This window comes from Manis javanica, chromosome 7, assembly GCF_040802235.1.
Source record: "Manis javanica isolate MJ-LG chromosome 7, MJ_LKY, whole genome shotgun sequence".
NCBI classification, from domain to species: domain Eukaryota; kingdom Metazoa; phylum Chordata; class Mammalia; order Pholidota; family Manidae; genus Manis; species Manis javanica.
In genome coordinates, this window is record NC_133162.1 from 105,664,204 (window position 1) to 105,679,082 (window position 14,879).

Sequence of the window (14,879 nt, forward strand, 5' to 3'; positions counted from 1 at the left end):
GCAAAATCGATTTGTCTTCATTCTCATCATACTTCCTTCTTACTCTCTAACTAGTAGCCAAAAGTTAAACATAGAGGATTCAAGAAGCTAGATATTCTGCAGTTCAGGTAACTGAGAACTTGTTAATTTTAAGCCACAGATTACCCACCTGGTGTGCTAAGCTTTGAGATGTCAGGCACAACAATCAGTGTCCCTGTAAAGTCACACTTATCACCAGCTTGAGCTGACTCCACAGCTTCAGCCCTCAGGATCACCTCTAAACTGCGGGGGATACTCCCTCGAGGAAGCTCAGCTTGAGTCTCTTGAATACGGACCTGCAACAAAGACAAATAAATGGCCAACAGTGATAAGCAATCTCTTTAAATGTCACACAACCTAAATCAAATGCCACGAATACTGGCATATTCTAAACTATCTTACTGTTTGCAGACTTTTGACATGTGCCAACATTCATCTTAATTTTCTATCCTAAAACTCAATTTGGTAAGATCTAAAAACTTCACTTACACTTTCATTAAGAAGTCATTTCTTTTTCCTTTGTTCACATTGACTATGCAGTTATATGTTGTATTCCACCTTCTAAATTTTATGAAAAATTTCACCTATTTTATACTTTCCACCTCAATTCAACTGTTAATATTACTTAGACAAATGCATTTTTACCATGTTATTTGAAAAAAGTTATAAATTGATTTTCACTTGATTGATACTTCGCCCCTAAATATTTCAGCACTCATTTACTAAGATAATCTCTCATGTAACAATACTATTACCAAGCCAAGAGAATTAAATGTTCAATTTTGTAATATCTTCTATTATCTAGTCTATCTTCAAATTTCCCCAATTATCGAGAATGTCCTTTATTACACTTTTTTTTCCTGAAACCTAGATCCAGTCTGGATTCATACTTTGTATTTGGTTGTTATATTCTTTCAAATATAAAGTATCTCTTAAGAACCCAAATTTGTCCATATAGTGTGTGCTCCTTATAAACTAAGTATCAAATTAGTATAAGAAAACCTAGTAAGACTAAAACTAAACATTATTTATTTCAGTCTGGTGCTCATTCCTCCCTGCTTGCAGTGCTTTAGCTGCTCCAACTTTTCTTTTCTCTTTGCATATCCCAGAGTCAATAAATTCTGTAGAATCTGAAACATTCCCCTCAACCCTCAATTCTTATGGCTATTACCCACCTTGCACCCAGGTAACATCATCTGACTAATTATTAGTTTCTTGTTAAATACTACATACCACTGACCCATTAGTCTTCCTTTAAAAAGAAATGCACACCCCTTTGAAAATATATTCCCCTTGCTTATCAAGATAGGTCCAAACTTTTCAATCTAAGACTCCAAGTACCTCCATGCCTCCTACCAACTCATCTTTCAGATGATCTCCGATTTGGCTCATCTCCTTCAACCATGATAATCCTCACTGCGACAAACATGTCCATTTTTTTTTTTTTTTGAGAGGGCATCTCTCATATTTATTGATCAAACGGTTGTTAACAACAATAAAATTCAGTATAGGGGGGTCAATGCTCAATGTACAATCATTAATCCATCTCAAGCCTAATTCTCGTCAGTCTCCAATCTTCTGAAGCATAATGAACAAGTTCTTACATGGTGAACGAATTCTTACATAGTGAATAAATTCTTACATGGTGAACAGTACAAGGGCATTCATCACAGAAACTTTCGGTTTTGATCACGCATTATGACCTATAAACAATCAGGTCAAATATGAATATTCATTTGATTTTTGTACTTGATTTATATGTTGATCCCACATTTCTCCCTCTATTATTATTATTTTTATTTTTAATAAAACAAACATGTCCATTTTTGACTTTCCTTTTATTCATGACTTCCTCCCTAAGCACCAACTTAAAGTCTTATATCGACAAGTTTCTACTCCTCCAAACTTTCATCAACTCTAGTTAATAATCGTAATAATGGCTACTGTTTATTCTTTGACAAATACACTTTGTCAGTCTGAAGGAGATTCCAGTCCAAATTATTAAAGGTTAAAACACATTTATGTCTTGAAATTTCCATTATAAATTTTTTGTTTAAATCTGTAGTCAAAGTGGTTGGCCAGAGGAGCTCAGCTAAAGCCCTGGACACTCAGATCTGAGATAGGAGTTTTTTGGGAACCTGGAATGAGGTCCCTTCTCCTGAATGATGGTCTAGGTGCCATCTGTTTTTAAACTTTTAACCTGGAACTCCTTATATAGGGCTGGTGGGTGAAATTATCAAAGCTGAAGATGAATTTGCTGAGGAGCTCCTTGCCTCCCTGCCCTTGACCTGAAGCACATGTTAGGCAGAGGCTGGGTGGGTGACTACTGCCTAGTCTGTTCTCTCTCTTTAGCTCAGAGCTGAAGCTCAGTCTGTCCATATCTCTCTACCAATACCAGGGTCTTTCTCTTGTTATGCCTGTTTCTGTAGAATTGCAAGCTCCCCAACATCTTTTTAAAAATTAGTTAATTAACTTAAGGTGTGTTTTTCTTAATTACCCCCATCCCATTGTTTAACCCCATCCCTGTTAGGAACCTTATTGTTTCCCACCAAATAAGAGTTAAGGTGAGAGATATCTTAACCTGATGACATTCCATTTAAGTCTTAGAAACCTGGCCTGCCCTCTGCCAACCTTCCTGCTCGTCCAGGTGAGAGGAGGAAGAGGGCTCTGGAAGACACCGGGTGCAGCAAAGCTAGGAATTATGTCTCAGTGTGGACTTCCTGACCATTGAGGATGAGAGAGTGGTGAGAACAATAGGTTGAAAACCATCATCTGTGAGTCTAGGGAATCTTAAAATCCTCACAGTATGGAGCAGAGAGACCCATAGAGCTGAGTTTCTCAACCTAGGCATTCTTGACATTTTAGGCTGAGTAACTTTTGTAGTAGGGTCTGTCCTGTGCATTACAGGGTGTTTAGCAGCATCCCCAGCCCACTCTAGTTATGACAACCTAAATGTCCCCAAGAGGGTAAAGTCACCCTCAGTTGAGAGCCACTGCTCTGGAGTCAGGATATTTTTCTCCTGAGTGATTTCTCCACCTCACACACATGCCATTATTCATCCTAAACCTGAGCCATGGATGAACCAGGTCTCCTTGTAAACTAGGCTCAGCAGGGCTGCACATAATCTCTGAACAATACCATGTTACACATGTGTGAATGGGTTCACATCTTTGTGACGGAGGTGTATGCTCCATTCTTGCTCTCTGGGGGAGGGGTTCCTGCAGTCTGGAGGCATGAACAGGGTATGGTGAAAATGGGAAAGGTAGGAAAGAAAAGCAGTACTGTGCAGACAGCCCAGCTTGGTCTCTGAAATTTTAAGTGCTATTTCTGTGCCCTACTCCTAGAACCAGACACAAATAAGACTCAGGGAGATTTGTCTGAAGACCAGGTCCCACTCCAGGGCTGGCTGAAGAATCTGCTTTAGGTGGGAAAGTAACGTAGGATCAGGGTCTTTAGGCACTTTGTTTTCTCAGGTATTTTTTGTTCGGGCCTCTTCCTGGCAGGGTGATTAGCAAGGCAGATCAGATGAACTCCCTTTGGCTCTGAGACTGAAAGGTTAGGGGATGGGTGTCTAATTAGCTCGGTAATAGGAAATGTCCTGTTTGATTGTAGTGGGAGTCAGGAATGTGGGAACTTAGGGTCCACTCTGCTTATTCCACTATCCATCCAGTTTGCCCCCACCTACAGTGACAAGTTCTAATTTTTTCAAATTTCAGTCTATTTCTTGCAGTTTTTCTGGGTCTAAATTTGTCATAGAAATACATTCCCCCAAAAAATAAAATAAAATAAAAATAAAAATAAAAATAAATACATTCCCAATTTGCTGTTAGTTCCAGGCTAGCTAGTTGCCCTAGAGTAGCTTACTAACCTGAGGGTTATACTAGATCTAAAGGGTTAACAGGATAGGGTAGACAGACAGGGGACTCCTGCCATCTCTGCTCATCCTGATCTATTATTCTAATGCCTATTTCTTTGGATACAGTCTTTGCTTTGGTGCTCTCTCACCTTTAGCTTTCCTACTGCATATGCTACCATCACTTTAACAATATTTAGAGTGATGGGAGTGGGTTTAAGAGTCATAATATATGTTAAAAATTTGTTGAACTTTTAAGTACATTTTTCAAATAAAAAAAGTTTAAGCAAAAAAAAAAAAATCTGTAGTCAAATTTGATGACCCTTGATGTACATGAAAACTGGGTTTAACATTGCCTAAAGAAGCTTATCAAAACAGTTGCAAGTACCTAGAAGTGTATTATTAGTATAGGCTGCATCTGACCTAAATAGAAGTTGATAAATACCTTTTGAAAGTCAACAAATCTAGACTTATTTGTATCCAGCAGGAATCTCCTTCTGTTGGCACAAACTGGATTTCGGCAGATGTTTGGCTGTGTGTATTTGAACTGCTGTTCTACATCCTTGATCACTGTCTGACAGTCCAGGCATAGGAAAGTTCCACTCACGAGCTCTGGATGAACCGGGTGAGTCCGTACCACCTGCCCACTGATGCGAGTGAGCAAACCAATTCTGGATGAGGTGAGTTCTCGAATTCTGTAAAACAGATGTCCCATTAGTGACCATTCATATCCACACTGAGAAATTTTATCTGTTTCAATGAAAGGGTTTCAATGATTATTTATGCTTAAAGACACACATGTACATGAGAGAAAAAGTATTTTTTGGACTCTCCTACAAGAATGATTTAGTCAACGTTCCCATTCCTAAATTATACAATGTACATGCATTCACAATAAAATATATAAATCAATATGAAAAAATAAGGACAAAGAAATCAAATCATAATTACAAAGCAGAATGATCCTCTTTTTGTTTCATATGCAAATATACTTTTAATTTACCTACAATTTTTAAATAAGCATGTGTTACTTTTCATAGTAAAGTTATCGGGAAAAAATCATTATACTCCTAAGTTTAGAAATCCTTACTTTATGTTACAAACCCATTTTACATTAAAAAACTTGGTAATTTTATAAGTAATTTCAGTAGTTTAAGTTTTCAAAACATCACTTCAATTTCTTCCAGTAAATTTATTCTTTAAATAACTGAAGGGAATTGTAGATTAATGATAACAAAATAAAAAAAATACCCTAAAAAAAATAAATAAAAATAACTGAAGGGGAAAACTATTTAAAAGTCATGCCATTGAAGCTCTGACAAAAATTATCAAAGATTCACAAATTTGTGACTGTTCTCAGTTTTCATATTTTCAACTAATTTTCCCCCCAAAGGTCCTCTAAAAGGTGCCCTAAAATACTGAAATTGCTTAACTTACTTCCCATTCCATTTCCCTAGAAAAATATATTTATCCAAAACTAAACTTTCTGTATAACTGGGTGTAATTCTTTACAGACCTAAGATTACAACCTCTTGAATTTTCTGACAATTAAGTAGCACCCATACTATTTGGTGAATTCTTTTTTTTCAAAGAAGGGTTTCTTACTTGTGTCTGGTAGGTAGGTCTTGGAATGCAACATAAAAATCCTTGGCAAAGGGGATCTCTTTACGGTCTTTGATGAAGGTTTTCAAGGCCCGACATAGGTAAGGATAAACTCTGAAAAGAAAACAAAGTATATGAACTGGTATCTTCAAGCAGCTTACAAAAGCTTTATTCCCCTTCATGCTTAACTGAGACTAAGAATTCATCGGCCAACAAAGCCTTAGAATTGAACTATGCAGGACACTCCTGTTATCTAGTCTAGGTTTAGGAGTCTCTTTTAATTCTCTCCTACTCCACCACAAATAGATCTAAGATAACAGAAACACTAAAGATAAAATGCTGGACCTAAATATTTATTGTCTTTAAATAATCATTTTGCACCCACACTGCAGGCCACTTCCTGTGCAAGATGAATATACCTCAGCAGTTTACAATCTAGCCAGGCAGCCTCCCATCTGCTGTCAAGACCTAGCATATTTTTCCAGATTTAATTCCTGATTAATAAGAAACAGATGAGGGCACAGGAAGACTCTGCATACTTAAGTGAGAGCAAGCTGGCAGAAATGTTCCATTTGGCTGGTTAGACTGAAGTATGCATGACCTCCTAATGTAAGTTCCTAGAAGCTGCTGCTGTTTGGTTTGGTTTATCAGTGGGATCCTGAAGTCCTCTGAAAAATTAGCTACTTTCAGGTAACAGAACTACTGCATGGCCTGTGCATATAGACTCTTCTATCATCAGCCCTGATTTTCTACCTCCCTCTCGCTTGTCAGTACAACTTTTCTTCCTGCATATTTTCACAATAAACTCAGCTGCTTAACCTTCCAACCATTCTTGATAGTCAGATATGACTAGAAACATTCAGGCAAGTCCTCCATCTGCCAGTCTACCAGGTAAAGGAAAGGACTACTTGTTCTTACTCATGGATCTCTATTTCTCGTTCACAACTGTCCACAATGTTATTTTAACTTGATTTTGCTATATAGTCATATTTAATGCAAATGCAAAGATTTGTATAAAAAGATGTTTCTTTCTTTATATAGCAATCAAAAACAAAATGAAACCCTAAATTATTAAATGTTGTGTTTAATTTCTGCCAAAAAAAACCCCACCATGGAGCTATTAAAATGTTTTCTAGAGACTTTTACATGATGGGGGAAAATATATTATACTATTAAGTGAACAGGATGTTCTATGGTGTGATCCCAATAATTACATATATACAGAAATATTCCAAAATTTGTCAGAAGATCTTTAGGAAACTGTACTTGCAGACCAGGAAGGTTTTTAGAACTTTGCTGCAACAGACCTTCTAATGATGGTTGTTATCAATGGGTGGTGAGATAATAAATGTACAGATTATTTTACTCTCCCTGCTTTTCTCTATTTTCTAAATTTTCTGTAATAATACACATCACTTTTATAATCAGAAAAAAATTAAACTTAAAGAGAACAACAATGTCATTGCTATAAAGACGTTTACAAACTTTCTCAAAACACCTACTGGGATGGGTGAGGGAGCAGACCAAATGAATGACATAGCAATAGCACTGAATGCCTAACAAAAAGGAGGTGATCCTCCAAAAAGTATATGGAAAGCAAAGGCTTTTAACATTTGCATGTGAAAATATTCAGCTTCACAAAGGCTTAAATCAGTTCAGAGGTATTAAAGTAATCACTGGATGTATCAATGAGCCTCTGTGACAGCTACCCTTTTGCCTTAGAAATGAACACTTCCAGTTCAAGAAGAGTGGGCCTCCCAGGCTCTATGCCTATTTAAAGTAAAAATGATTAATACACTGTACCTGTAGAACTCCTCTTGAATGGTGGTAGAAAGCTGCTGGTTAAATTGCTCCAGGTCCACAAAACTCACAACCAATGTGTTTCTTTCAGGACGAATTAGCTCCTCTGCTAATTGCAAATACTTAATTTCTCCATCACTGTTCTGGAACCTGCAGATACGTACAAGTCAGATTAAATAGAAGAATTAGGCATTAAAAAGAAGAATCCGCCCCTGTTTTGAGAGAAATCTTCTGCATCCGTGGATGTTTTGTTGCCCTTGTCTAGCTCGGATTAATATTTAGTCTATAGGCACAGACCTGATCATCTACATTTGCCCTCTTACAGCACTAAATTATGTTTTCTACCTTTATCTTGCATCTACCTACCACTTCAACATTTTATTAAAAAAATAATAATAATAATAACAAGGGAGAAATGTGGGATTCACATATAAATCAAGTATAAAAATCAAACGAATAATCATATCTGACTTGATTGTTCATAGTTCATGATGCGTGATCAAAACTGAAAGTTTCTGTGATATGACTGTCCTTGCAATGTTCACCATGTAAGAACTTATTCACTATGTAAGAACTTGTTCGTTATGCTTCAGAAGATTGGAGACTGTTGAGAAATAGGCTTGGGGTTGATTAATGACTGTGCATTGAGTCCCCTATACAGAATTTTATTGTTGTTAACAACCATTTGATCAATAAATATGAGAGATGCCCTCTCAAAAAAAAAAAAAAATTTGTAATCCAGTGGGCTATGCCTTATGTTAGAGACCGAAGGTGTTATAGTTTTATGATCAAACGACTGCCATTCTTCCAGGTTCAGTTCAGGAAGACTTCATATAGAAGGTAAAGCCTGAGTAGGGGGTAAAGGATGGAGCAAGAGTTATCAGCCAAACAAAGAGCATTCCAGAAAGGGAAAGCCATACACAAAGGCAAGACTACACATAACAACATGGTACATTTAAGATAATGGAAATGGTTCTGTGAAGGTGGAAAGGAATTGGGGTGGGCAGTGGAATAAAAAGCAAGGACCATACTAAGAAGCAATGACAATATCCCTATTTTTCAGGCAACAGGGAACTTAGGAGTGCCATCCTCTCTGCAGAAGGTTCTGTCAGTGCTCTGCCCACATCCCCTTCAATCCACTACCATTTTCAAGTACACTGTCTCCCACTGAGGTTCAGAACAACCAGCAACTGAGACTCTGTTAGCTGGCAGTCCTCAGGCTGCCCAAGTTTGTTTTGCCTAAACATATGGAGCTCCTGAAGTACCCAGGCACTTGTGTTCATCCAATAAAACCCTTAACCAGTGATTTCAGGTGCTGGGATATAAACACTCAGGCCCTTTTGCTTCAGTTAGGATAACTCTGAAGAAGCCTTACCTACCGTGGGATTTTTCATGACACTGCACTCTTACTTGTGATCTTTCCCCTCCAATGCCCACTTCCCTAGTCCTTACTGGTTTTTCCTGGGAATGTCTCCTGATAAATCACTTTGATACACACACACACACAAAAAAGAAGAATCCGAATACCTGATAATTCAGTGTATTGATTAAAGAGCATCTCCTTTAAAGAGTTAGATCCATTTTAGTAGGTGTGTAACTTGACGCAAATTACTTATCCCCTCTAAACCTTCCTCTCCTTTTGGCAGTAAATAAAAAGATCAGGACATCACCTACTTCCTGAGACTACTGTGAAGATTAAATGAGCGAATACCTGTAAAATGCTTTGGGCAAAGCCCAGAACATAGAAAAACTAGGTCTTCAGGTTTTGAGCTGAATTTTCTAATCAACAAACACTTACTATTCTTTTATTGTTATAATGTATAATTAAGATTGGGAAATGTTAAATCAAGAAATTCAGGTTAAAACCTAAAGATTCAATTTCTATATGGAAAACTGACAGATTGTTGATTTATAAACCACAATAAAAACAAATGGCACTTCACTGGCTAAGATGTCAGGATAACAAAAATATATATATACATGAAATAATTCTGGTATGTTTTTTTCCAAAAGGATCACAAAACAAATTTGCTTTTGGGTTTTTTTACATAATGTGTAGATTAATTTTGAGGCAACATTGATTCCCACTTCAAGTACAGCATGTTCTAATTATGTTAAATATTTGCTGAATAATGTCTATCTGCAAAACACTATGCCAGAGTTATCTGAAGCTGAAAATGACAGTGTGTTATTTCTGCCCTAGGGTTGACACTTTCATAGGAACATTCATACTAGACGTACAAGGAAACCTAAATGTCTATGACAAATGAATAAATGAAATGTGATACACACATACCATGGAATATTATTCAGCCTTAAAAAGGAAATTCTGCAATATTTGTCAACGTAGATAAATCCTGAGATTATGCTAAGTGAAATAAGTGAATTACAGGAAGACAAGTATTGCATTATTTTACTTATGAGTTATCTGAAATAGTCAAACTCATAGAATCAAAGAGTGAAATGATGGTTTCCACAGGCTAGAGGAAGAGGGAAATGTAGAGGTACTAATGAACAGGCATAAAGTTTCAGTCCAGGAAGATGAACAAGTTCTAAGAGATCTACTTCACAACACTGTACCTATAGCCAACAGTAATATATTGGACAGTTAAAAATGTGTTAAGAGGGTAGATCTCATGTTAAGTGTTCTTTCCAAAACAAAATTTAAAAGGGGGAAAAAAAAGAAGGACTACCAGAAATGTGATAGGGGAATATAACTTAATTCTGTCTAACAGAAACATTGAGAAAGGTTTCATGCACATAAAAGGTGGCACTGGAATTCAGCCTTGAGATACTTTTAAAATATGAAGTAAAATCTGTGGTGGATAGACTGCTTTAATGTTCTCAAATATGTGGGCAGTCAGAAAAAGTATGGATGGAGTGTGACTGATAACAGGTTGGATGTGTAAGATGAAAATGGAAAGAGGAGCTGTGAAGAATTTGGACTTTAAGCAATGGCAAATCAAAGACGGTATTTTGGGAGGGACTTAACATTTTTTCCCAATAAAGTAGTGATTATTTGTCTTGTTCATCATTATCCCCAGCGTGTAGCTGCATAGTGCACTATAAGGCAGTGAAGGTGAATATATTACTTACTGAAATAAAACATTAATTGAGGACCTTTGTAATGTGGTGTGGTTGCTAGGTGGAGGTAAGGATGGATTTATATTCAAGAAGCAGCAGCCAACAGGTGAAGATATATTACCAGCGATAATGGAAAATGGCACCGTGGGAACATATAGGAAGAAAGGATTGGTGCTGTCTGAAAGGTTAGGTTGTCTGACAGGGTTTCACAAAGGAGGTGTGAATCTTTGGTTGGGCTTTGAAGGATGAATAGCTGTCAGGCAGAGAGAACATTTCCAAAGTTAGGGGAATATACATTAAATTTGGGTTTTATGTATATCAGAATGTCCTAAGAGCAGAATATTCACTATAGTAAAAGTATGGAAACAATCCAAATGTTCGTGGATGGACAAAATGTCGTGTATACATACAATTAAATATTATTCAGCTTTAAAAAGTAAACTCTGGCACCTGCTACAACATGGATGAACCTTGACATTACGCTAAGTGAAACAAGCTGGTCACTAAAGGACAAATACTGTGTGACTCCAAGTACATGCAGTACCTGGAGTAGTCAAATTCATGGAAAGTAGAATGGTGGTTGCCAGGGGCTGGGGGAAGGAATGTGAAGTGATTGTTCAGTGGGTGCAGAGTTTCCTTTTGGGAAGATGAAAAGCGTTCTGGAGATAGAAGGTGGTTTGGTTGCATAAATAGGTGAATATATAATTAATGCCACTTAACTCTTCACTTAAAAAGGCTAAAATGGTAATTATAACACGATTGGAAAAAAAAAGAAATTCATAGGACATTCCAAAGTGTTCACACTTCATCATGGAGGCACAAGGGACAGCAGCGATACATATGCACTAAGAAAAGTGACTGGTGGCAGTGGTGCAAAGCCAGGAAGGGGGGTTATGAGACCAGGAGGCTAGAAGGCAACTGGGAAAACAAAGTGGGGAAGGGGGACTGGGCGGAAAGGAAGGAAGGGCTATGTTCGGCGACGCCTAAGAGCGTACAGCTCTCCGGCACCTGATTGGGCCAGCGTTCACTCTAGCACTTTCCTGTCCACAGGCTCCAGGGCTGCCGGGTCAGCCCCCAGCCGGCTGGCCCCTGGCCCAATCAGGATTCCGCGAGGATTTCACGTGACCCAGCGGCCAGTTTCCGCTCAGGTACCCGGGAGCGATAAAACCACAGGCCTTACAGATGGTGAGGAACGGAGGACGGGAGTGAACCGCTCAGCACCGGGCACCGAGGTAGAGGAAAGGCTCGAGGTGGAATTTATCCCTGGAAGCCCGGGCGGACCCACCCAGACTCCTCGCAGCGGCCCGGCCAAGCCCAAGCGGAGAGTGAGCCGCTCGTTCCCAGCTCGCGCAGCCTCCGGCCCTCCCGGCCCAGAGATCCGCGGGTGTGCGGTTCGGGAAGCCGCGGCTAGGCAGCGGGAGGGGCGCTCGGGGCAGTTCCGCGAGAGAGGGGCATCTGCCGACTTACTCCTCCAGAAAGTCCAGGAACAGTTTCTGGCACTTCTCGGCCACCTCGTCGCGGACTTCCGAGTGCTGGCTGCCGGCGCCCGGCTCCGCTGACGCCGCGAGGTCCATCGTTGACCAGCGAAGAGAGGCCACAGCCGCCGGGCTCGACAGCCACGAGTCGCTTCTCCACGAACACTGCTCTTTTGCGCGCGACGCCCCCGCCCCGCCTCCTCGGCCAAGGGACGGCCGGAGCCAATCGTGGTGCGGGAGTTTTGGGATTTCGCGCTAAACCTGCCCAATGAGCGCGGCTTCTCCCTCAGCCCCGCCCACAGAGCGGGGATTTCGCGCCAAATGCAAAGACCTTCCGAGGAAAGCCGGTTGCGTGCTTGTCGGGGCGGGCGCGGGGCGTGGTCTCTGCGCTTGCGCAATGTGGCTGTGTCTTGGGAAATTTGGTTTGTGGAACTACTGAGAAGGTTGCATCTTCGTTCGGTCTCCAAGTATTCTGCGGATCATTCCACTGTAACTAATTGAGCAGTAGGTATAAGGCTCTGTGGAAAAAAAAACGAGTAAGATTCAGATCCCCTGCTTGCGCCGTCTAATTGGAGGAAATTAAACCACGGGGTAAACGGTGAAGAAGTCAAAGGAGACGTGTAAAAAGTACCGGAGAGCCGGGGAGACGGCAGTTATTCTGGTCGGTGCTGGCCGGGCAAATCAGTGAAATATGTGACACTGTTGAATTCCTGAATTCCTCCCTTAAATGCACTCTTGGCTTGAGTCCTGCTTTTCCTTGCCCCCCATCGGTGAAATTGTAATATTTCCAGAATATCTCGCCTGGCTTTAGTGTATCTGCATATCAATAGGCATTCAGAGGTGGAAAGAAGTATGGCTTTAGTGGTGCATTTGCATCATTCCCCAGGGGTGGAGAGAAGTTCATCTCCATATCAATGGGTGATTACCTGGGCAAGGAGGGCTTATCTGTAACTGGGAGGTGAGGGGAGGGCCGGTTTTGCTGCTGCTGCTGGAGCAGGAGAGAGGTGGGCCTGACTGCACTTTTATAAGCAATAAACGGGTTTTAAACTTTTTCTCCCTTTGACTAATTTCAGTGGTTAGAGAAATTTTGCCCCAGGATTTCCTCTGCCTAGACTTATATCTGGCATAGTCGGCAGGATTCCCCTGAACCCGAAATCTGTCATGATGGGTGCGACCTTTGGGAGGGCTGCCCCAGGAAATGATGGGGAGAAGTGGCACTCACGCTGATGGACATGTGTCTACACTCATGTGGTTATGGAGGCGCCACCACTCCTGCTGGCTGTGGTGACCCTGGCCTGTGGCCCAAGCCTAAGGCTACTGCTTCTATCACTGCTGCTGCTCCTGCTGCCAGCCGGAGCCTGGTCACAATTATGGAAAGGAGCAGAGGTCTGGGTAACCTTGATAGCAAAGCAACTTGCTGCTATGTACCATACCTTGCTGGCTATGGAGACATCGTTAGAACAACTCCGACCAAGGTAATAATGACCTATCCCATCGTGGGGTCATGGGGTGGGTGAGAAACTGGACCCAAAGGCATGAAGTGGTGTAGCACAGACACCTACTGTATATCATGTGACTGGCCCAGGTGCACTGGCTAGAAAGAAAGCCTCCCTCTGATGTGGCCCAATGGCTACATCAGCATTTGTTGCATGCAGGACAAAAGACAATGTGGACCCGTTGGTGTGGCTTGCCATTGACCTTTGAAGAAGTTGGCCCAGCCTGGAAGGAGTGCCCCGCATGTTGTGCAGATCAGCAAACTACCAAGAGGGGCTTAGAGCATCTCTTTGCAGCCTATGGCCGGTTGCCGGTGATTGAGAGCGATCAAGGCACCCCCTTTATTGGACATGCGTTGCAGGGATGGGTGCAGTAATTAGGAATAAAATGGATGTGGCCCTGGGCATTTCAACACATGGACTGATGATGGCTCGCTCTTCTGGCACATTGGGGAAAAGGCCTGGAAGCTGGCCTCCTGTGTATTCCTGGGATAACTGCAAAGTGACCCCCCACAATCATGGTTATTTGCTTCTACAGTCCTTGTGTCCTGGATGCGCCCCCTGGCTGCAACTGCCATGTGATGGCTGGAATGGATGAGCTTTGGACTTAATCTGCATGGGACTTTGAACCTAGCTGAATTCTCTGGCTTGAAAATTATCATGATTGTGTTGCTGTTGTCAAGAAAAAAATGCTTAAAGAGAGGCTTGACTTTGTCTAATGTTTGGTAAAAGTTTTATGAGCAATCTAGCATGGTTAGGAATGAGTAAACAAGTGTAGAAACATTTTGTGCTTAGTGAGAGATTGTGCTGTAAAGTACATTTACTTAATCTGCATAGGCTGAATCCTCTGGTTTGAGGATTATCAAGATTTTATCGCTGTTGCTATTGTATGTTACTAGATTGGTCAGAAGAGGGGGAAACGAGTAAATTGTAAGGTGAGATTTCTGGAGGGGTGGCCTGTGGGTAAAATTGTAATATTTCCAGAATATCTCACCTGGCTTTAGTACATCTGCATATCAGTAGATGTTCATAAGTGGAAAGAAGTATGGCTTTAGTGCATTTGCATCATTCCTCAGGGGTGGAGAGAAGTTCATCTCCATATCAATGGGTGATTACCTGGGCAAGGAGGGCTTATCTGTAACTGAGAGGTGAGGGGAAGGCTGGTTTTGCTGCTGCTGGAGCAGAAAAGAGGGGGCTCTGGACTGCAGTTTGTAAGAAATAAATGAATTTTAGACTTTATTTCTCCCTTTGACTGATTTTGGTTTTTAGAGGTATTTTGGCCTGGGGTTTCCTCTGCCCGGACTTACACCCCCTCTTTGGTGACCTTTCCCCGATTTAATTTCACTTTGTGGTTTTATCTCTTCGGCCATTCCTGGTTAGCCCCCTTTGTAGGTGCCTCTTCTTCAGTGAGTCCCTTAATGTCTGGTCCAGAGCCCTCATTCCCCATAACAGTTTTTGGTGACCCCCTTCATCCCCTTAGCTTCAGTAAACATCTGGGTACTTCCAAACTGTTATCACCAACCAGTACACTTTACCAGCCCTCCAAGGTATTAA

At 40.8% G+C, this 14,879-nt stretch overlaps 1 protein-coding gene across 1 annotated transcript in view; it reads right to left on the reverse strand.

The window, feature by feature from the left end:
• Positions 1-13,083, reverse strand: part of MCM6 (minichromosome maintenance complex component 6) — a 39,963-nt gene extending 26,880 nt beyond the window's left edge. Inside the window, exons 1-5 of the mRNA XM_073241382.1 lie at positions 11,825-13,083; positions 7,277-7,423; positions 5,477-5,587; positions 4,317-4,566; positions 149-314 (exon numbers count right to left, since the gene is read on the reverse strand). Of these exons, the coding sequence (XP_073097483.1) occupies positions 149-314; positions 4,317-4,566; positions 5,477-5,587; positions 7,277-7,423; positions 11,825-11,931 (781 nt within the window). The 5' untranslated portion in view covers positions 11,932-13,083. The remainder of the gene's footprint in view (positions 1-148; positions 315-4,316; positions 4,567-5,476; positions 5,588-7,276; positions 7,424-11,824) is intronic.
• Between the last annotated feature and the right edge of the window lie 1,796 nt (positions 13,084-14,879).